The sequence below is a fragment of the Salvelinus alpinus genome, chromosome 24 (genome assembly GCF_045679555.1).
Source record: "Salvelinus alpinus chromosome 24, SLU_Salpinus.1, whole genome shotgun sequence".
Taxonomy (NCBI): Eukaryota; Metazoa; Chordata; class Actinopteri; order Salmoniformes; family Salmonidae; genus Salvelinus; species Salvelinus alpinus.
This window is the reverse complement of record NC_092109.1, coordinates 33,345,003-33,368,513: the sequence shown is the minus strand read 5'-3', so window position 1 is coordinate 33,368,513 and position 23,511 is coordinate 33,345,003. Positions and strand designations below refer to the sequence as shown.

At 44.5% G+C, this 23,511-nt stretch overlaps 1 protein-coding gene across 9 annotated transcripts; it reads left to right on the top strand.

Annotated features, from left to right (window-relative positions):
• The first annotated feature begins 677 nt into the window (after nt 1-677).
• On the top strand, nt 678-20,904 carry LOC139551958 (alpha-actinin-3-like). Of its 9 annotated transcripts, none has more exons than XM_071363282.1 (22): nt 678-815; nt 10,551-10,665; nt 10,781-10,900; nt 11,698-11,784; nt 11,951-12,038; nt 12,444-12,522; nt 13,341-13,422; nt 16,045-16,128; nt 16,197-16,291; nt 16,396-16,626; nt 16,751-16,898; nt 17,055-17,205; nt 17,467-17,575; nt 17,756-17,896; nt 18,032-18,210; nt 18,429-18,567; nt 19,028-19,204; nt 19,336-19,482; nt 19,570-19,635; nt 19,770-19,910; nt 20,220-20,237; nt 20,403-20,904. In XM_071363282.1, exons 1-22 carry the CDS (start codon nt 678-680, stop codon nt 20,559-20,561), a joined length of 2,694 nt encoding a protein of 897 aa, XP_071219383.1. In that variant the 3' UTR covers nt 20,562-20,904. The 9 variants fall into 9 exon arrangements, with proteins under 9 accessions (XP_071219383.1, XP_071219384.1, XP_071219385.1 ...); XM_071363283.1 differs by having other exon boundaries at nt 18,032-18,211; nt 18,433-18,567; XM_071363284.1 differs by having other exon boundaries at nt 18,032-18,211; nt 18,433-18,567; nt 19,570-19,639; nt 19,759-19,910.
• The last annotated feature ends 2,607 nt before the right edge of the window (nt 20,905-23,511 follow it).

Here is a 23,511-nt window from a genome sequence, read left to right as displayed (position 1 = left end):
TCACCTGATGCTTAATTGAGAATTTGTTTTAATTTGTAGCTGTCAAATTCATTTCAATTAAGACACGTTGTTCTTTGTAAGTCTCAATAAATGACATTGAAACAACTCATTTGTTTTGGATAGCCTACTTTTTTTATGGGCATGAAGGGACATGTTTACTGAACTAAGAAGTATGACACAATGCTCTGCATTATGTGGAATGAAGCCTTTCACATTGATTTTGATCATTTGTCACATATCCTGAACCTGCGACCTCTGGTTAGTGGCAGTGCCCACCAAGACCTGTCAAATGGCTGGCAACGTATCAAGGACTTGATTGGAATGTATATCTTACACATGTTTGTTTGTGACCCTTATTGATCTGTAGATGAGAACTCTTGCATTCTAGATCGATGCATCTGCAAGAGGCATACATGCATATCCACTAGTTCTGCCATGTGTTTTTAGTGTCACTTATAGCCCCAGGTCAAGCCAGTCATATGTAACGGGATGCTGTTACGTGTGTCCGCTTTGACCAGGGGTTTGAGCGCAGTCTACTTCGTGCGGTGGGAGCACCAGTGTTCCTACAATTTTGCGGGCTTAAGAGTTGACGGCTCAGGGCGTGTATGTTTAATTGAAAAGTGCAAATTAAATTGAGTAGGTCGAGGGGATAAGCATCTCCCAAAGGAGACATCGAAATGACATCAATTGAAACGCAGGTGCAATATGGTCCCTACATGATGACTTCGGACTCGGAGCAGGTCTACATGAACCAAGAGGATGATTGGGACAGGGACCTTCTATTGGACCCCGCATGGGAGAAACAGCAGCGCAAGGTGATTTGGCCCACAAGTATATGGCCCACAAATTTTGTATGGCGTTACTATTTACAAAATTAAGGATTGGTACCTATGTAGCCTGCAGGATATATACAGTGGGGAGAACAAGTATTTGAAACACTGCCGATTTTGCAGGTTTTCCTACTTACAAAGCATGTAGAGGTCTGTAATTTTTATCATAGGTACACTTCAACTGTGAGAGACGGAATCTAAAACAAAAATCCAGAAAATCACATTGTATAATTTAAGTAATTAATTTGCATTTTATTGCATGACATAAGTATTTGATACATCAGAAAAGCAGAACTTAATATTTGGTACAGAAACTTTTGTTTGCAATTACAGAGATCATACGTTTCCTGTAGTTCTTGACCAGGTTTGCACACACTGCAGCAGGGATTTTGGCCCACTCCTCCATACAGAACTTCTCCAGATCCTTCAGGTTTCGGGGCTGTCGCTGGGCAATACGGACTTTCAGCTCCCTCCAAAGATTTTCTATCGGGTTCAGGTCTGGAGACTGGTTAGGCCACTCTAGGACCTTGAGATGCTTCTTACGGAGCCACTCCTTAGTTGCCCTGGCTGTGTGTTTCAGGTCGTTGTCATGCTGGAAGACCCAGCCACGACCCATCTTCAATGCTCTTACTGAGGGAAGGAGGTTGTTGGCCAAGATCTCACGATACATGGCCCCATCCATCCTCCCATCAATACGGTGCAGTTGTCCTGTCCCCTTTGCAGAAAAACATCCCCAAAGAATGATGTTTCCACCTCAATGCTTCACGGTTGGGATGGTGTTCTTGGGGTTGTACTCATCCTTCTTCTTCCTCCAAACACGGCGAGTGGAGTTTAGACCAAAAAGCTCTATTTTTGTCTCATCAGACCACATGACCTTCTCCCATTCCTCCTCTGGATCATCCAGATGGTCATTGGCAAACTTCAGACGGGCCTGGACATGCGCTGTCTTGAGCAGGGGGACCTTGCGTGCGCTGCAGGATTTTAATCCATGACGGCGTAGTGTGTTACTAATGGTTTTCTTTGAGACTGTGGTCCCAGCTCTCTTCAGGTCATTGACCAGGTCCTGCCGTGTAGTTCTGGGATGATCCCTCACCTTCCTCATGATCATTGATGCCCCACGAGGTGAGATCTTGCATGGAGCCCCAGACCGAGGGTGATTGACCGTCATCTTGAACTTCTTCCATTTTCGAATAATTGCGCCAACAGTTGTTGACTTCTCACTAAGCTGCTTGTCTATTGTTCTGTAGCCCATCCCAGCCTTGTGCAGGTCTACAATTTTTTCCCTGATGTCCTTACACAGCTCTCTGGTCTTGGCCATTGTGGAGAGGTTGGAGTCTGTTTGATTGAGTGTGTGGACAGGTGTCTTTTATACAGGTAACGAGTTCAAACAGGTGCAGTTAATACAGGTAATGAGTGGAGAACAGGAGGGCTTCTTAAAGAAAAACTAACAGGTCTGTGAGAGCTGGAATTCTTACTGGTTGGTAGGTGATCAAATACTTATGTCATGCAATAAAATGCAAATGAATTACTTAAAAATCATACAATGTGATTTTCTGGATTTTTGTTTTAGATTCCGTCTCTCACAGTTGAAGTGTACCTATGATAAAAATTACAGACCTCTACATGCTTTCTAAGTAGGAAAACCTGCTAAATCGTCAGTGTATCAAATACTTGTTCTCCCCACTGTATATACCCTCTGGATATACACTGAGTGGACAAATCATTAGGAACACTTTCCTAATATTGAGTTGCACCTTACCCCCTTTGCCCTCCAGAACATCCTCAATTATATATATATATATTATAAACTGGTTCGAGCCCTGAATGCTGATTGGCTGAAAGCCGTGGCATATCAGACCATATACCAAGGGTATGACAACTTATTTTTACTGCTCTAATTACGTTTGGAACTAGTTAGCAATATGGCACATCGGGGGTTTGTGGTATATGGCCAATATAGCACGACTAAGGGCTGTATCTTAGCCCGCCATGTTGCGTCGTGCATAAGAACAGCCCTGAGCCTGGGATATTGGCCATATACCACAAACCCCCGATGTGCCATATTGCTTTACTAATATATACATAATATGCCATTTACCAGACACTTTTATTCAAAGCAACTTAGTAATGTATACATTTTAAGTGTTACCGGGAATCGAATACACTAGCTTGGCATTGCAAGCGCGTACTCTAGCAACTGAACTACTGGGGGTATGGACTCTACAAGGTGTTGAAAGCTGTCCTCAGGGATTCTGACCCATGTGGACTTCAATGCTTTCCACAGTTGTGTCAAGTTGCCTGGATGTCCTTTGGGTGGTGGACCATTCTTGATACACGGAAAACTTGCAGTTCTTGCAATTCTTGACACACTCAAACCAGTGCGCTTGGCACCTACTACCATACCCCATTCAAAGGCACTTAAATATTTTGTCTTGCCCTATCCCCCTCTGAGTGGCACACACACAATCCATGTCTCAATTGTCTCAAGGCTTAAAAATCCTTAACCTGTCTCCTCACGTTTATCTACACTGATTGAAGTGGATTTAACAAGTGACATCAATAAGGGATCATAGCTTTCCCCAAATAGACTAATGAACTATACATGCTTAACCCGCCCACCACACCCCCTATATCATATTCCTACAGCCCATCAATCCCACTGCTACTGCAAGTGTTTTGCCTCTTCATTGTTCTCTGGGGTTTTATGAGAGTACACCATGGTAGACTAGTCTTATCCAATAAGGGCCTTAAATCTTTTGAGGTAATAACCTCTAGATTCTTACAGTTTTTTTAAATCTTTTTTTTTCTCATTTGTCGGTATGACAACAAATATGGCTTTAATACTCTAGAACAGCTGCCTGAATTCCTGATTTTGGAGTGCAGGCATCTGACCAGAAAGACTAGAAGTTCCTCTTCAAGTACTAAGTGACGGTGTTTGCCAAACACTCAAGAACAAATGTGCTTACTAGCTTACTCCACATAAGCCAAGGGAAATTCTTGTCACAGAGGGCCTTATAATATCCTTGTTTGTTGTTGCTGCCAGTTGTATAGTCAGGATGCTCGGATAGAAATGCATTAATCTCAGCACCCAGAACCAAATCAGCTATGATCGTCAGAGACTGTTACACTGCACGTAGTAAACACTTAGGTCCCCCTATTTTGTGGCTTTTGAGAATTCATTGCATTGAGTATGGTCAACTTTTGCAATGGTATTTGCGTGGTATTTACCTGTAAAATAATTCTGGGCATTATTTATTTACCTGTCGGAGCCCACTCCACTATGTATGTACTGTAGATCTACACGTTTATCTATTTTAGACTTATGTTTGATGATGTAACACGTAGTTGGGTGTTCCCCTGGCTCAGTGGTGTAGTCCAGGGATTAGGCCTAGTCAATGTTTATGGAGGGCTGTCTGATCCTGCCTGTGGTCTCTGGATCCTGACAGCTGCAGGACTGTCTGTGTGTTTGTCTACCATCTGTTAGGTCTCTGTTGGCCTCCATTAGTTGCTAGTTAGATTGTTGGATGCAGCTGTCCAGGAACGGGACCAGTTTTACACCTGGCCACATGCATCCGGCTCACAGGTGACATGCTCAACTTCACAGAGGGATTGGTGGATTGTAATGTATTGTTCCCACTTAAGCATCTCTGGACACAGTTTGCTGTATGGATGTTTGTCAGACTAAGTGAGTGATGAAACCACAACATCTTAAATGTTTGTGTCATGTTTCTAACACTTTGATTCTTTTCCAGCACATGAACCAGTGTGATGTGTGTATTCTAGTCCACTAATTGCTGTGCTAAAATACCAGCCTGTAAAACATCTCAACGTCTTATTGCGTAGTTATCCATTGGCCATCCATGCCTCCACTGCATAGTCATTGAAAACGTTAACACCCTAATACAGTATGACTGAATGCAGGTGGTCCTGAACTAGTTGCACCACCACTAGCAATGAACTAAAGCCTGGTTAGCAATGAATTACAGCTACATACTCCAAATACAACTTCCTATGGTAAACGTTATGCATTATTAACTTATTAAAAACAGCAGGTGTATTTTGCATCACCTGTTTGACCTATCCTATCCATCCATTTTCTCCTAATGTTAACTAAAACTGCGACCGTGAAGTCATTCAATACTTTAATACAAGCAGTTTAAGGGGTTTCCATCTGCACCTACATGCTGAAAGATTAGCAATCTTAAATGAAGGTACAAATCGTAGGTTTTGGAGATCAGGGAATTATCGCGGCTGAATCTGTCAGGAGAGAGAGCAAGCTGGGCTGTTGTCTATTAATGTTCTGTATTATGCGCCGAAGATGTGGATATCGATTAAGGCAGCCTCCCCCCCAACAGCTCTGATCCAGAGGGGTTGGGTTAAATGCAGAAGACACAATTCAGTTGAATATGTTCAGTAGGACAACTGACTAAGTATCCCCCTTTCCCTAATGGGGATCCTAATAAAATACCAAAATAATGGAGTCTTGATTAGTGCTACTGTAGCAGTAAAGCTTTACTTGACACCCAGTGTCATAACATGTTATGGTCATAACAGCTTAAATAACTTGTCATAACCTGTCATAGTATGGTCATAACACTGTCATGACCCATATATTTGGGGTGGCAGGTAGCCTAGTGGTTAGAGCGTTGGACTTGTAACCGAAAGGTTGCAAGATCAAATCCCCGAGCTGACAAGGTAAAAATCTGTCGTTCTGCCCCTGAACAAGGCCGTCATTGAAAATAAGAATTTGTTCTTAACTGACTTGCCTAGTTAATTAAAGATAAAATAAAAAAATATTTACACCTGTTGTGACATACTTTTGGTCATGTAGGGTATATGGACACCTGCTTGTCAAACATCTAATTCCAAAGTCATGGGCATTATTATGGAGTTGGTCCCCTCTTTTCTGCTCCACTCTTCTGTGAAGGCTTTCCACTACATGTTGTAATATTGCTGCTGGGACTTGCTTCCATTCAGCCACAAGAGCATAAGTGAGGTTCGGCACTGATGTCAGTTGATTAGGCCTGGCTCGCAGTCGGCGTTCATCCCAAAGATGTTCGATGGGGTTGAGGTCAGGGTTCTGTTTTGGCCAGTCAGGTTCTTCTACATTGTCTTGACAAACCATTTCTGTATGGACCTCGCTTTGTGCACGGGGGCATTGTCTTGCTGAAACAGGAAAGGGCTTTCCCCAAACTGTTGCCACAAAGTTGGAAGCACAGAATCGTCTAGAATGTCATTGTATGATGTAGCGTTAAGATGTCCCTTCATTGGAACTAAGGGGCCTAGCACGAACCATGAAAAACATTATTCCTTCTCCACCAAACTTTACAGTTGGCACTATGCATTTGGGCAAGTAGCGTTCTCCAATGGCGGTGAGCTTCACACCACTCCAACCGATGCTAGGCATTGCGCATGGTGATCTTAGGCTTGTGTGCGGCTGCTCGGCCATGGAAACCCAATTCATGAAGCTCCCTACGAACAGTTCTTGTGCTGACATTGCTTCCAGAGGCAGTTTGGAACTCGGGAGTGAGTGTTGCTACCGAGGACAGACGATTTTTACACGCTACATGCTTCAGCACTCGGCGGCCCCGTTCTGTGAGCTTGTGTGGCCTACCACTTCGCGGCTGAGCCGTTGTTGCTCCTAGACGTTTCCACTTCACAGTAACAGCACTTACAGTTGACTGGGGCAGCTCTAGCAGGGAAGAAATTTGACAAACTGACTTGTTGGAAAGGTGGCATCCTATGACGGTGCCACATTGAAAGTCACTCATCTCTTCAGTACGGGTCATTCTACTGCCAATGTTTGTCTATGGAGATTGCATGGCGGTGTGCTCGGTTTTATACACCTGTCAGCAACGGGTGTGGCTAAAATATCCGAATACACTACTTTGAAGGGGTGTCCACATACGTTTGTATAAATAGTGTATATTGCGTTATTTTATGGCTGGTTATGACACCTACATAAGAGTGTCAAAACCCACATTAGTTTTTTCCTGCCGAGATATTTCTTTTTGTTTTAAAGTTTGTTTGTCTTAAATGCTTTGTTGTTGTAATGAATGTTTAAAAAAAATGTTTTCATAATATTTTAAATAACTTGTAGAAATTACACTTTATAACACTGTCATCAAGCATTATGACCATCCTATGTCACTTTACTTGGACCAAAAAAATTTGACTTTATGACACTCAAGAAGCATTATGACCATCATATAAGCCAGATAGGCCTATCACATACATGTCTTTATATCAGTCATCAGTCAAAACGATGGTTTCTTGGACTCCTCCTGAAATCAATGTGTGCACAATTACAATGAATAATATGGTAAATTAAATAAAAAATGTATATAACATAAGCATACTATTGATATAGGCTACGGTGTAATGGAATGTTTTGCCTTGTGTGGTAGGTTTTGTGGGTTTTGACACTCTTATGTAGGTGTCATAACCAGCCATAAAATAACTCCATATATGTCACAACAGGTGTAAATATGTGTCATGACAGTGTTATGACCATATTATAACAGGTTATGACACGTGATGTCAGCTATTATGACAGATTATGACATGGTTATGACTGTGTCAAAACATGTTATGACACTGGGTGTCAAGTAAAGCAATTCAAGCAGAAAGGGACTGGCAACCAACTGTTTGTTATAGAAGTCTATGCTACCAACTCAAAGGTAACTGGTAGTCATGGAAATGGTCGCAGTACATACATTTGTTGCATGATGGGAGCTATGCATTTTATGTATGTGGTGACATCTGTTTTATTTGGCTAAATGCCAGACACAAAAGTATATTGTGTTGCTCTTTATATGATATAAAACATTGTTAAAGTGTTTTGGTTGAAATGTAAGAATAAATCACAATTTTCTTGTGTGTGTGTGTCCACGTGCAGATGCCTGTCTATTTCCTCTGTCTGAGCCCTTGGGCTTGCGTGTTCCATACCACTATGTTAAGGGAACAGGCCCCACATTCTTGCCAACTAACAACAATGGTTAGTAGAGAGCTGGTGGGCTCCTGCCTGATGTTCCAGTGACTCAGTCCTTCGTGTCTGTGGAGGGTGCTAATCCCAGCGCCAGGACAGCCCCCATAGGAGTGCCAGCCCAGGCCCAAAGTCTCCCACAACCCCCTGGGAGTGCCAGCCCAGGCCACAGTCTCCCACAACCCTCTGGGAGTCCCAGACCCAGGCCACAGTCTCCTACAGTCCCCTTGAAGTCCCATGCCCAGGCCACAGTCTCCTACAGTCCCCTTGAAGTACCAGGCCCAGCCTACAGTCTCCTACAGCCCCCTGGAAGGCCCATGCCCAGCCCACAGTCTCCTACAGTCCCCTGGAAGTCCCAGGCCCAGCCCACAGTCTCCTACAGTTCCCTGGAAGTCCCAGGCCCAGCCCACAGTCTCCTACAGTCCCCTGGAAGTCCCAGGCCCAGCCCACAGTCTCCTACAGTCCCCTGGAAGTCCCATGCCCAGCCCACAGTCTCCTACAGTCCCCTGGAAGTCCCATGCCCAGCCCACAGTCTCCTACAGTCCCCTGGAAGTCCCATGCCCAGCCCACAGTCTCCTACAGCCAACTGGGAGTGCCAGGCTCTGGGCCACAGTCTCTCACTGACCTTAACCCCCAAACGTAGCTCTGTTTCCCAGGCTTCCTTACATTCAAGTGATAAATGAGACGTGGAAGGATGACACAACTTTAGCTTCAGACCTGCTACACAACCTGAAGCCAACAGGGCTCCATAATAATAGCCACTGTATTTGTCTCGTAGTTCACTCTGGTTTGAGCTAATACATTGAAGAAGCTATAGTCCTCAGTGACAGCAACAGGCGTAGTTTCAGGTGGAGGTTAGTCTTTTTGTAAATTATGTTTTAGCTTGGAAGTTGTATTAACACCTTAGTTCTGATAGTAATATAATCGTGGTTTAATACAGTAACTCTCATCTAGAGAAAGAGTTACTCAGTTACTGAATGATGTTGTGTGCTGCCGTGGGACGTTGTCTTATGTGAGTTAATGTAATGTTAGTGTTTGACCTTCAGACAATGTTCATTGAGACATGAGTTTTGTGGCAAAGTCTTGTTGGTTATTGTGGCTTTATGTGCAATAGATATTTGGAAATGAGTTACTCAGAAAAATAGTAGTTCACCATTTGTTATGCTTTTGTCTTGAGTTTTCTCAGCAATTTTTTAGGTAGGGATAGGGCATTGTTGTACCAGTATGAATGCCTCTGGTCTAAATCTGTTTCTTGTTAATTTCTCTAAGAATTCTTGCTGTTATGCTCTTCACCTCTGTTATGCACAAGACATACATTCCATATTAACATTCTTTCCAGAGTTCTTGGGCATTTTGTAGCACCAGTTTTATGTTATTCAATGTACAAAGTAAACAAAACATTATGATGATCATTATGATCGATCATGGGATGAGTTGATATATCATTCTCAAGTCTCAGTTTAACACATGAAGTTATTTCATTTTTATTCATTCACTGGTAATACAGTGAGGTTTTACGAGTGTGGTCACTGCCTTTCTCTTAGTAAGAAGGATAAAAGGTGATTGATTGTATGATATTATCCCATCCCAAATCCCAAAATAACATCTAGAGTGGTAAAAAAAATCACACCTCTCCTTTTCCCAGCATTCCATTTCCACACATTGTTGGTTGAGAGTTTCTGCTGCAGGAATGCTCTGCTGTCGGCTGTTCCCTGGTGTCCTATGGCTACCCGATATAGCCCCTTTCTCATCCTTAGTCCCCCCTCCCCCCACCCAGTCTAAATTTGGGCATCTATGGCAGTAGAGGTTGATTTGAGGGTTAGGCACCTGCTGCGGAAGAGTCTCCTCTTCTAACCATTTTTCCCTCTTTCCCTATCACTATCTCTCCTTCCCTCAGACTCTCCTCTCTGCATGTTCAGTCCTTCCCTCAGATTCTCCTCTCTGCATGTTGAGTCCTTCCCTCAGACTGTCCTCTCTTTAGGTTCAGTCCTTCCCTCAGATTCTCCTCTCTGCATGTTGAGTCCTTCCCTCAGACTGTCCTCTCTTTAGGTTCAGTCCTTCCCTCAGATTCTCCTCTCTGCATGTTGAGTCCTTCCCTCAGACTGTCCTCTCTCTAGGTTCAGTCCTTCCCTCAAACTCTCCTCTCTGCATGTTCAGTCCTTCCCTTAGACTCTCCTCTCTGCATGTTCAGTCCTTCCCTCAGACTCTCCTCTGTCTAGGTTCAGTAATTCCCTCAGACTCTCCTCTCCCTGCCTTGTATTGCCTCTGCAGCTTCTGCATCACATTCTAATATGTTCAAAAGAGTATCCATGACTACGTTCTCTTCAAAATGATGTGTAAAAGCTATTTCACAGTATTTGAAAATAGGTAAATACCATACTCAAAAATGAACATTTACCCTATGTCTTGATACTGTACTAACTATTCAGACAGTTAGTTGTAGCTTGAAAACCCAATGCTGCATACATGATGATACTGGAAGGTGTTTTTCCACAAGCTGTTATACAGTGGATGTGGTAGATGACATGAGATCATTGTGTACTGCAGCTTTCAAGTTGATTGTTTTCTAGAATTTGTATTAACCAAAGCAGGATCAGTGGTAACCTAGATATATTGACCGATAATCCCTGAAAAACATATGGATCTAGATCATGTTAAAGGTGTTTCATGAGTGACGCATCACGCATTTTAGGATCATTTTTATGCATTATTGTAACACGCTCTTTCTCTCGCAGACCTTCACTGCCTGGTGCAACTCTCACTTGCGTAAAGCGGGTACACAGATTGAGAACATTGAGGAGGACTTCAGGAATGGACTCAAACTCATGTTGCTGCTGGAAGTCATCTCAGGTAGTTGGACACCCTTTTCTCTTTTCTGCATGGTCAAATTCTAAGTACAGTTCACTATTGCCATTCCCTAATGCTAACTAATGGGTCCATGTCGTGTTTGTTTGTGGATGTGCAAGTGAAAGGCTTCCCAAGCCAGACAAAGGTCAAATGCGTTTCCACAAGATCGCCAATGTGAACAAGGCCCTGGATTTCATCTGCAGCAAGGGAGTCAAGCTGGTGTCCATCGGTGCCGAGGGTGGGCCTCGCACCCCAAAACCCTTCCAAACCCAAAACCCTTCCAAACCCTTCTATACCATTCCAAACCCTTCCATACCCTTCTATACCCTAAACCCTTCCAAACCCTTCTATACCCTTCCAAACCCTAAACCCTTCCAAACCCTTCTATACCCTTCCAAACCCTAAACCCTTCCAAACCCTTCTATACCCTTCCAAATCCTAAAACCTTCCAAACCCTTCTATACCATTCCAAACCCTAAACCCTTCCAAACCCTTCCATACCCTTCCAAACCCTTCTATACCCTTCCAAACCCTAAACCCTTCCAAACCCTTCCATACCCTTCCATACCCTTCCAAACCCTTCTATACCCTTCCAAACCCTAAACCCTTCCAAACCCTTCTATACCCTTCAAACCCTAAACCCTTCCAAACCCTTCTATACCCTTCCATACCCTTCCAAACCCTAAACCCTTCCATACCCTTCTATACCCTTCCAAACCCTTCTATACCCTTCCATCCCTTCTATACCCTTCCAAACCCTTCTATACCCTTCCATCCCTTCTATACCCTTCCATACCCTTCCAAACCCATCTAACCCCTTCTATACCCTTCTATACCCTTCCAAACCCTTCTATACCCTTCCAAACCCATCTAAACCCTTCTATACCCTTCCCAACCCTTCTATACCCTTCCAAACCCTTCTCCGGCTTATATTCTCATAGCATTCATCTACTTGATGTATGGAGTTTCCTGTAAATGTATTTTCACATCTTATCGTCTCTATCCTCCTATCTAACTGACCCTTGACCTCTGCAGAGATTGTGGATGCTAATGTAAAGATGACCCTGGGGATGATCTGGACCATCATCCTGCGTTTCGCCATCCAGGACATCTCTGTAGAGGGTGAGAACTCTTCAAAGACACACAGCAAAACTCTAACAGTACAGTTAAGGCCTCATTCAACTATGCAACAAATTGAATAGGCATGTCTAATGGTTAGGGTTATTTCTATGATACCAAGGGCTTCTTTTAAACAAATGATCATCCTTACATCATTGTGTGTGTTCAGAGACCTCTGCTAAGGAGGGTCTGTTGCTGTGGTGCCAGAGGAAGACAGCCCCCTACAGGAATGTTAATGTGCAGAACTTCCACATCAGGTGAGCAGCTACTACCCTCTTCTGGTCACCGCACTGGCTCACAATGTCTTACAGAGATTCTGCAGCCACTGATATGGCTTTAAATCATATGATTAATTCTGAATAATCTCAATCTGCTCAATTGTTACAGGATATTTTCCTCATCTCATTGTTTTCCTGTTACACTTTCACATCCTGTGTTTACCTCTTTTTCCACAATGCAGGTGCTTCTACACCTGCATTGCTTGCTGTTTGGGGTTTTGGCTGGGTTTCTGTACAGCACTTTGAGATATCAGCTGATGTAAGAAGGGCTATATAAATACATTTGATTTGATCAATCTCTTTTGTTCCTCCTTTTCATCTTTTGATTGATTTGTATATCATTCTCTCCATCCTTCTCCCCCTATCCCTGGGTCTGTGTCTCAGTTGGAAGGATGGCCTAGCACTGTGTGCCCTCATCCACAGACACAGACCTGACCTCAGTGATTACTCCAAACTGCGCAAGGTGCTGTCCCTGGCCCCACCACATCCCTGTGTGATTGGTCCTCACCTCCCTGATCTACACTCAGCCAGTCTCTCCATTGGCCCACACAAACATCACTCAAACAGCCCGCAACAGCGTCTCGCCCATAGTGACGTCATTTAGCAGACGCTCTTATCCAGAGCGACTTACAGGAGCAATTCGGGTTAAGTGCCTTGCTCAAGGGCACATCGTCATATTTTTACGTAGTCAGTTCAGGGATTCAACCCACAACCTTTTGGTTAATAGCCTAACGCTCTTAACCACTAAGCTACCTGCCACTCTCTGTCTATTCTGTGATGTATTTCATGGTACTTATGATTCTTCTTTGTTTTGTAAATGAACAGTGGTGAGGATGGAGGAACTGGCATAGAGAACTGAACTGTGCTGTGGCTAACATTACTGACAGTCCATTTCCGTTAAGACACTGGTTTGAAATAACAATCTCACACCTGTTCGAGTTGGTTCAGTTTTCCATTCTTGAAAACAATGGATGTTTCATTTGAATTGAATGGAACCTTAGGCCTGTAAAAAAACATACAGTAGCTGTTCCAGCATCATCTTCTTGTCATGGAGTATGGAGTATGATGATAACTAATCTAATTCAGCATCTTAGTTCTATTGTAAAGTAAACAGTTATTCTGAAGCAACATCTTTAAATCAGTATTCATTTAGTGGTGAATATAAAGAGAGCTGCCTCTACAGTTCAGCATGGCTATGAGCGTATCCTGTCTGCTCCTACAGGTACTAGTCTGCACCCTCTTATTCACTGAGACATGTCTTGTCTGTTTGTGTGTCTCTAGGATGACCCCATGGGAAACCTCAACACTGCCTTCGAGGTGACAGAGAAGTACCTGGACATCCCCAAGATGTTGGATGCAGAAGGTGAACAACCTATCTTACAGCCCTACAACAATTAAAGATACCCACATAATAAAAAATACTATAGTATATTGTGGTATAAATACTATAGTATTCACTGTAGTGTTTTTGCTGACTTTACTGTAGTATTTACAGTTTACTATAGTGTAAATACTGTATTAAAAGAACTGGTAGTATATACTATAGTAAATGTAGTGTTTTTGCAGACTGTAGTATACTGTAATATTTACTGTAGTGTTTTTGTTTTATTATCTTTGACATATAAGTGGAGGCTTTCTCCATGAGGAAACATACTGGAGAAAAACTAAAAGAGCAAATGTTCCATAACCTGTAGTTAGGTAGTTAGGTCTGAAATGATCATTCAGAGCTTCTGCTCTTTTTTTATAACCACAGGGAACACAATATATGGTCTATACTTGTATTTTTTTTAAATTTAACTAGGCAAGCCAGTTAAGAACAAATTCTTATTTACAATGACGGCCTATCCCGGCCAAACCCGGACGATGCTGGGCCAATTGTGCGCCGCCCTATGGGACTTCCAATCACAGCCGGATGTGATACAACCTGGATATGAACCAGGGACTGTAGTGACGCCTCATGCACTGAGATGCAGTGCCTTAGACTGCTGCGCCACTAAGGGTGCTCAAATATACTTGGCATATAGGTTTATCACTTATGGGTGGCGTAAATTGGGATATGGGGAGGGGAATCGGAAGGGTATATGCAAAATAAATACTGTAGTATTTCATTTTTTACGGACTGCACTGTTTTTGTGGACATTACTGCAGTATTTACAAGTGTTCTTTTGCGGATAATACTGTCATATTTACTATAGTATACTACAAAATTCTACAGTACGTACTACACATGATTGAGGGATATGTCAGTGTGTAGTATTATATTATACAGTTTACTACATAATTCTATAGTAAGTACTGTAGTATTCTATAGTAAACTGTAGTATTTTTTTCATGTGGGTACAGTATTATTAAGATGGATCTTAGCTACTGACAAAACCGGACAGTTACATAAGAGTGTTTTTCAACAACAACAAAAGTAATTCCATATACAAACACACTTACAGATGCATACAAACAATGACCACATCTCATCTGCCCAGACCCACATTCTCACACCCCCATCCCTAGTGCCTATAGCCACACCCCCATCCCTAGTGCCTATAGCCACACCCCCATCCCTAGTGCCTGGTCACACCCCCATCCCTAGTGCCTGGTCACACCCCCATCCCTAGTCCCTGGTCACACCCCCATCCCTAGTGCCTGGTCACACCCCATCCCTAGTGCCTGGTCACACCCCCATCCCTAGTGCCTGGTCACACCCCCATCCCTAGTGCCTGGTCACACCCCCATCCCTAGTGCCTGGTCACACCCCCATCCCTAGTGCCTGGTCACACCCCCATCCCTAGTGCCTGGTCACACTCCCATCCCTAGTGCCTGGTCACACCCCCATCCCTAGTGCCTGGTCACACCCCCATCCCTAGTGCCTGGTCACACCCCCATCCCTAGTGCCTGCTCACACCTCCACCCCTAGTGCCTGCTCACACCCCCATCCCTTGTGCCTGCTCACACCCCCATCCCTAGTGCCTGGTCACACCCCCATCCCTAGTGCCTGCCTTATTGTTTGGCCCTAAATTGTATCTATTTGTTTTTCTCGTTGCCCATGCTATTTCAATATTTCAATAAGAAATCCCCCCAAAAATTGATTGTGTTAATGATGGCGGAGTAATTGATTTCCATGTTTTTAGTATACATTTTTTCAAGATGAGTGATGAGAAGAGAATCGTCCAGCCCATTGGGTATCTCACTACACCCCCATATGCCATGTCTTGAAATATGCAGACAGACAGATTAAATGTACGTTTACATTGTAATACTTCTGACAGATAACTTCCTAGCTCCGCCCTCAATTTCCGGATTTTATAGCGTTCCCACTTAAGACATGACTCTGCCGTGGTGCTGTAGAATTTGTCAATTTTGTCTCTTGTATAATACATTAGTTTATACTGGATTAAGCGCACAGTACATTTTCATTAAATGTAATATTGTTACTTACTGTATGTTCCAACTTTCCCTCCATCTTGTGCCAGTTCTTTTTAAGTCTTGGTTCCAGTAGTTTATATGTTTTTTCTAAGAGATTGTCAGTTGGATATGCTCCCTGCAAGGTTTTGTATATCTTCCCTATTATATGAACAACATCCTTTTCTGACCCAAATAAGATTCCCTCAAGGTTGCTCAGATGTCCAAAAGATTTCAAATCTAACTTTTAAGTTGCATGTACTTGAAACTATCTACATTGATCAGTCCAAAATTACTTTTTAATTATTTAATGGAAATGAATGTATTTCCTGTAACCAAGTCATTTACGGGTTCTATGCCTTTAGGTTTCCATGTGGACCAATTTATCGATGAATTCTGAACAGCTATCCAAGGATTGTTCCATATGGTTGTGTTTTTAGGGAGTGATATTGGTTCATTCTCTTCCATATTGTTATAGTATTCTTAACTATGAAGTTCTTTTATTGTCTGAACCAAATAAGAGAAAACATTTCTAAATATTTCTTTGCATATCTTTGGCAATCTTTTTAACCTTTTCTTTACATTTTAGATATTGTGAACACGCCAAAGCCCGATGAGAAAGCCATCATGACCTATGTGTCCTGCTTCTATCACGCCTTTGCTGGAGCAGAGCAGTTGAGGCTTCCCCACTGACCACCATTCTACATAGCCTTTCCCCTCTGACCTCTGTTCTTCTGTCCTAGGCCGAGACCGCTGCCAATAGGATCTGCAAGGTGCTGGCTGTGAACCAGGAGAACGAGAAGCTGATGGAGGAGTATGAGAAGCTGGCCAGTGAGGTGGGCACCCTTTAGTTTGCCCTGTTCTGGTTCCATTCAAAATAATGTCTCTGTGTTACGATGGCTTCAGTGCGTAACATATCTGCACTCCCCCCTCCACCTAGCTGCTGGGGTGGATCCGTCGCACCATCCCCTGGCTGGAGAACCGCGTGGCGGAGCAGACCATGCGCACCATGCAGAAGAAGCTGGAGGACTTCCGTGACTACCGTCGCATCCACAAGCCTCCCAAGGTCCAGGAGAAGTGTCAGCTGGAGATCAACTTCAACACCCTGCAGACCAAGCTGAGGCTGAGCAACATGCCCGCCTTCATGCCTTCTGAGGGAAAGATGGTGTCGGTACGTTCCCCACAGCCACCCCAGTGATTCTGACTTTCACTCTCATTACCATCATCTGGTCAAGTCTGTTATGTTCTCTATTCACTGAGCCCCTGGTTTCTCTTGGACCTCTGTCTCCTCTCAGGACATTGCCAATGGCTGGAAGGGTCTGGAGCAGGTAGAGAAGGGCTATGAGGAGTGGCTGCTCACTGAGATCAGACGCCTGGAGAGACTGGACCACCTGGCTGAGAAGTTCAAGCAGAAGTGTTCCCTGCATGAGTCCTGGACCTCAGGTGTGGGAGATGAGGACGGAGACTCTCAATTATCTCAAAAAAAGTGGAGGGTTTGTGTTAAGAAGGTTGTAAAAACCCTCCTTTAAACTTAGTTTGTGTAATAATAGATGTAAGGTATTTCTACTTTATGTCAATGTGTGTCCCTGTGGTCTTCAGGAACTGTGGAGCTGCTGTCCATGAAGGACTATGAGTCAGCCTCTCTGTTGGAGATCAGGGCTCTGATGAGGATACACGAGGCGTTTGAGTCTGACCTGGCCGCCCACCAGGACAGAGTGGAACAGATCGCTGCCATCGCCCAGGAGCTCAAGTAAGGAGAGATGGAGAGAGTGCGAAAGAGAGCGCCAGAGAAAGAAATTAGATGGAGAGTGACAGAGACTGAAAGGACTGATGGAATGATATAGATATAATGAAAGAAAGACTGATGGAATGAAAGAGACTGATGGAATGATAAAGATAGATAGAATGAAAGAGAGAGTGAGAAATAGAAATGAATCACCCTTCTTTTTAATGGTCTAAAATCACGCTCTAAGGGAATGCTACCTCCAATCTCATTTTTTTCATGTCCTACTGAGCTGGACTATCATGACGCTGTCGCCATCAACGCCCGCTGCCAGGGCATCTGTGACCAGTGGGACAACCTGGGCACTCTGACCCAAAAGAGGAGAGACTCACTTGAGGTACCCTGGAGACAGACAGATGTGACCCTATTTCAAACCTCCACATAACACTATGACTTACTGACCTCTACATCATTTATCCTACTTACACAAATAGGCTTCAGATGTTATGTCCTTTTATTCAGCTTCCATACAAGTTTTTAGTTTCCAGTTGATAACACTAAATGTGTGTTTTTTCAGCGTGTGGAGAAGCTGTGGGAGACCATTGACCAGCTGTACCTGGAGTTCGCCAAGAGAGCAGCTCCCTTCAACAACTGGATGGATGGAGCCATGGAGGACTTACAGGATATGTTCATTGTGCACAGCATTGAGGAGATCCAGGTAGGAGGCAGAGGGAGGGGACATGATAGGAGGGTGGAGGGTAGCTAGTTTGTCATCCTCATTAGATGTATTTATTATTGGCTGATCATATTCTTCCTCTCTTGTTCTCCTCCTCCTCTTCCTCCTCTTCCTCAGAGTCTGATTACAGCCCATGACCAGTTCAAGGCCACCCTACCAGAGGCTGATAAGGAGCGCATGGCCACCATGGGCATCCAGAGTGAGATTGTGAAGATGGCTCAGACCTATGGTATCAAGCTGTCAGGAGTCAACCCCTACACCGTCCTCTCCCCCCAGGACATCACCAACAAGTGGGATGCTGGGAGTACATGTCCATCTCTTAGATATTGTCTGCTCAGGGAGTGAGATGACAAACATTGAACAACTCAATGAAACAGTGCTTTGGTTATCATTCAGTCTGTAACACTGGTCCATAAGGATACATCAAGCTCCAGGTCCAGTCATCAACTTTGTACCTCCTTTGTTAAACTTTGTAGAGATTTGATCAGCTTTGCCCGTCCTTTATCTGTGGTGTGCAGGCGAAACACTTGGTGCCCCTCAGAGACCAGATGCTGCAGGAGGAGTTGGCCAGGCAGCAGTCCAACGAGAGGCTGAGGCACCAGTTTGCTGCCCAGGCCAACATCATTGGACCCTGGATTCAGACCAAGATGGCGGTACAGTAACACCCGACAGCTCCCACTCCAACTCACTCTTCATTAGATTATTCCAGAGTTGTTTATAACTGTTCAAGTATATCCTCTCAAGACAAAGTCAATGAATCCTGGTATTAACACAACTGTTATGTGATGTGCATATATATTTTTATTGATTTTATGGAACCCAGGGCTCCCTGGAAAACTCAATGCTTAATGAGTGGATTATCCTGGCTAAATAAATACAATTAAATGAATGAATGGTGTTCCTCTGTAGCTTCGTTGGTTGAGCATGGCATTTGCAATGCCAGGATAGTGGGTTTGATTCCGGGGACCACTCATACGTAAAATGTATGCATGCATGACTGTTGCTTTGGATAAAAGTGTCTGCTAAATGGCATCTATTAACATGATATTATTGATGAAGTGTCATTGTACTCTGTACATGTCCCACTAACACAGCCCCTCTCTTCTCCTGTAGGAGATCAGCCATGTGTCTGTGGACATCGCCGGCTCCCTGGAGGAACAGATGAGCAACCTGAAGCAGTACGAGCAGAACATCAACTACAAGTGTAACATCGACAAGCTGGAGGGAAACCACCAGCTCAGCCAGGAAGGACTCATCTTCAACAACAAGCACACCAACTTTACCATGGAGGTACTGCCACAGGGTTCCCCTCTCTCTTTCTGTCTCTCTGTTTCTCTCTCTCTGTCTCTCTGTATTTCGCTCTCTGTGTCCTTCTGTCTGTAAAGTCTTCAGATTCAAATCCTGTATTCTCCTCATCTCAGCATGTGCATGTGGGCTGGGAGCAGCTCCTGACCACCATCGCCCGCACCATCAACGAGGTGGAGAACCAGATCCTGACCCGTGACTCCAAGGGCATCAGTCAGGAGCAGCTCAACGAGTTCAGAGCCTCCTTCAACCACTTTGACAGGGTAAGACAGAGCTTGAGCTCACCTGTCAGTCATCTTTCATATCTTTCCAGTCCATGTGGTTTAGTGATCTTTGTTTTTCCTTTGTAGAAGAGAAATGGCATGATGGATCCAGACGACTTCTGTGCCTGTCTCATCTCCATGGGCTTTGATCTGGTGAGTGGGACTGCTTTAGGACCCAGTCATTTGGGGCAATGGACATACGTTGGTTTCTGTGTGTGAGTCATTATTTGTTGTACTCAAATAACCCTTCCTCTCTCGGTCTCTGTCTGTCTATGTGTGGCCCTCAGGGTGAGGTGGAGTTTGCCTGCATCATGACCCTGGTGGATTCCAACAACACAGGCGTGGTCACCTTCCAGGCCTTCATCGACTTCATGACCCGCAAGACAGCCGAGACAGACACCGTCGACCAGGTCATGACCCGCGAGACAGCCGAGACAGACACCGTCGACCAGGTCATGACCCGCGAGACAGCCGAGACAGACACCGTCGACCAGGTCATGACCCGCGAGACAGCCGAGACAGACACCGTCGACCAGGTCATGACCCGCGAGACAGCCACCGTCGACCAGGTCATGACCCGCGAGACAGCCGAGACAGACACCGTCGACAAGGTCATGACCCGCGAGACAGCCGAGACAGACACCGTCGACCAGGTCATGACCCGCGAGACAGCCGAGACAGACACCGCCGACAAGGTCATGACCCGCGAGACAGCCGAGACAGACACCGTCGACCAGGTCATGGCCTCCGACAAGGTGAGTTGAGCGGAACCATTATTGCACTTATTCTTCTGTAAACTCCGTCGGTCACATGAAGTAACAGCTCATTTGAGCCATTGGTTTAGGTTATTTTGTGGTGTCTGTGGTGTGACCTTTGATATCCCCTGATGACCTTTGTTGACCTGTGTCCTCCCCTCCCAGACATACATCACTGTGGAAGAACTGCGCAGGGAGCTGCCCCCAGAGCAGGCCGACTACTGCGTCAGCCGCATGACCAGGTACATCGGCAGTGACGCACCCTCAGGCGCCCTGGACTACATCTCCTTCTCCAGTGCCCTGTACGGCGAGAGCGACTTATAAACACAACTCAGACCCCCTCCTGTCAATACCTACATACAGTACACACACGTCCCCCCCAAAATCCTAACCCAACTCCAATACCACCAGCACAACTCACTGGGAGGCTTTTCTCTGATCCCCTGGACATCCTTAGTGACTGTGTCTGGTCATGTCAACCAAGATCTCTCACAAATGTAAGGATTCCTAAACTCACCAAAAGAAGAAACGTTCCCTCACTGTCAACTGCGTTTATTTTCAGCAAACTTAACATGTGTAAATATTTGTATGAGCATAAGATTCAACAACTGAGACATAAACTGAACAAGTTCCACAGACATGTGACTAACAGAAATGGAAAAATGTGTCCCTGAACAAAGGGGGGGGGGGGGGGGGTCAAAGTAACAGTCAGTATCTGGTGTGGCCACCAGCTGCATTAAGTACTGCAGTGCATCTCCTCATGGACTGCACCAGATTTGCCAGTTCTTGTTGTGAGATGTTACCCCACTCTTCCACCAAGGCACCTACAAGGTCCCAGACATTTCTGGGGGGAATGGCACTAGCCCTCACCCTCCGATCCAATAGGTCCCAGATGTGCTCAATGGGGTTGAGATGCAGAACACTGACATTCCTGTCTTGCAGGAAATCATGCACAGAATGAGCAATATGGCTGGTGTCATTGTCATGCTGGAGGGTCATGTCAGGATGAGCCTGCAGAAAGGGTAACACATGAGGGAGGAAGATGTCTTCCCTGTAATGCACAGCGTTAAGATTGCCTGCAATGACAACAAGCTCAGTCCGATGATGCTGTGACACACCGCCCCAGACCATGACGGACCCTTCACCTCCAAATCGATCCCCTCCAGAGTACAGGCCTCGGTGTAACGCTCATTCCTTTGAAGATAAACGCGAATCCGACCATCACCCCTGGTGAGACAAAACTGCGACTCGTCAGTGAAGAGCACTTTTTGCCAGTCCTGTCTGGTCCAGCGACGGTGAGTTTGTGCCCATAGGCGACGTTGTTGCCGGTGATGTCTGGTGAGGACCTGCCTTACAACAGGCCTACAAGTCCTCAGTCCCGCCTCTCTCAACCTATTGCGGACAGTCTGAGCACTGATGGAGGGATTGTGGATCTCGGGCAGTTGTTGTCATCTTGTACCTGTCCCACAGGTGTGAGGTTCGGATGTACCGATCCTGTGCAGGTGTTGTTACATGTGGTCTGCCACTGCGAGGACAGTCAGCTGTCCGTCCTGTCTCCCTGTAGCACTGTCTTAGGCGTCTCACAGTACGGACATTTCAATTTATTGCCCTGGCCACATCTGCAGTCCTCATGCCTCCTTGCAGAATGCCTAATGCACGTACACGCAGATGAGCAGGAACCCTGGACATCTTTCTTTTGGTGTTTTTCAGAGTCAGTAGAAAGGCCTCTTTAGTATCCTAAGTTTTCTGTGACCTTAATTGCCTACCGTCTGTAAGCTGTTAGTGTCTTAACGACCGTTCCACAGGTGCATATTCATTAATTGTTTGTGGTTCATTAAACAAGCATGGGAAACAGTGTTTAAACCCTTTACAATGAAGATCTGTGAAGTTATTTGGATTTTTACAAATTATCTTTGAAAGACAGGGTCCTGAAAAAGGGACGTTTATTTTTTTGCTGAGTTTATATGCATCACTGTCTGCAGTTTGATTTGCAATGTTTCACCCAATAAGGTCAAACAAGGTCACTAGTTCCACTACACTGAGAGTAGTTAAACTAAAGTCGTATCAGGAAGTTTAAAAAGTGCTTTTTATTCTCATTGACTAGGGCACAAGGAGCAAAGCCTACCTCTCATACCCACTCAGGCGACTTTTGTTTTGGAAAAAGAAAATAAAGTACTTGGGGAAGGAATTTGGTGTCAGATGTTGCTAATTGTGAATGTTGCAGATGCCATCTATTTTATGTCACTAGTTCCACCCAACTCTCTTGTCTACTGAGCTGTGTGATCATCGCTGTAAAATGTCAGGTTTTGGGGTCAAGTCACTACATCAAATTTCACTACTTGCAGATGTAAAGTATCTTGGGGTATCGTCCGGAATGTATTAGTGTGTTCTGGCCAAGACAGCGTGGGGGGAACTGAGGCTAGCTAGAGGAGAATAAATTAATATATTAGTGTGTTCTGGCCAAGACAGCGTGTGGGGGGGGACTGAAGCTAGAGGAGAATAAATGATGAAGTACTACATTAGATATTGTTCTTCCTCCACTGGTCAAGTCCAACTGTGGAGAAGAATAGAGCAGGCTGTAGGAGAGGGTTTAAGTTGAGAGGTTCAGCATCCATTAGAACATTACCGTATTAGAACATATGGGATATAGAGGGACAATGAGATAAAGCTCAATCCATCACGTTAGTGTCATATGCATGCCAAGTAGCATGTGGAATATATTTTCTGGTTGTGAGGAGCAGAAAGCTGGAGAAATGGAGATGCCTATCTAGTGATAGGCATCTCAACTGAATAAAGTGTTTGAGCACAACTGTTCTCCTGGTTCTGAGTTGATGTCCTTATTGTTAGTTGCGGTCATTCTATGCTTGCCCATAATCTCCCACCTATACAATAGCTTCCATTTTCCCAACCCATGCATCGTACACACTTCTCTACCTCTTTTGCAGTACTCATTCCTCTTTAACAGATACTTGACATTGATCCTTGGCGGTAGTTTAAATCTTTGGTACAACAGCTTACCGGTTTAAAAATAAAAAAATAAAATATAAAAACGAGCCCACCCCCTCAGTCTTCTGAAGATAACGTGGAAAGGAAAGGTCATGGGATTGCCTCTGGTGCAAGGCTTCAACAAGAGCATGAGGTGTTTGGCTCTGAAGATATCATCCGACCCCATCCGTGTCCTCGACCCACAGTGTAAGTAAGACCCACTTGTCATCAGACACATTTTCGACTAGTAGATACAGGGATGCATTTGATTTATTGATGTGATTAGTCA

What these genes read in the sequence shown, in the direction of transcription:
- LOC139551958 (XM_071363281.1), top strand. Translation starts at nt 678, where the DNA reads ATGACATCAATTGAAACGCAGGTGCAATATGGTCCCTACATGATGACT. An exon ending in GGGAGAAACAGCAGCGCAAG is followed by an intron (nt 816 to 10,550) that starts GTGATTTGGCCC and finishes TTTCTCTCGCAG; the next exon opens with ACCTTCACTGCCTGGTGCAA. An exon ending in CAAGATGTTGGATGCAGAAG is followed by an intron (nt 13,423 to 16,044) that starts GTGAACAACCTA and finishes TTTACATTTTAG; the next exon opens with ATATTGTGAACACGCCAAAG.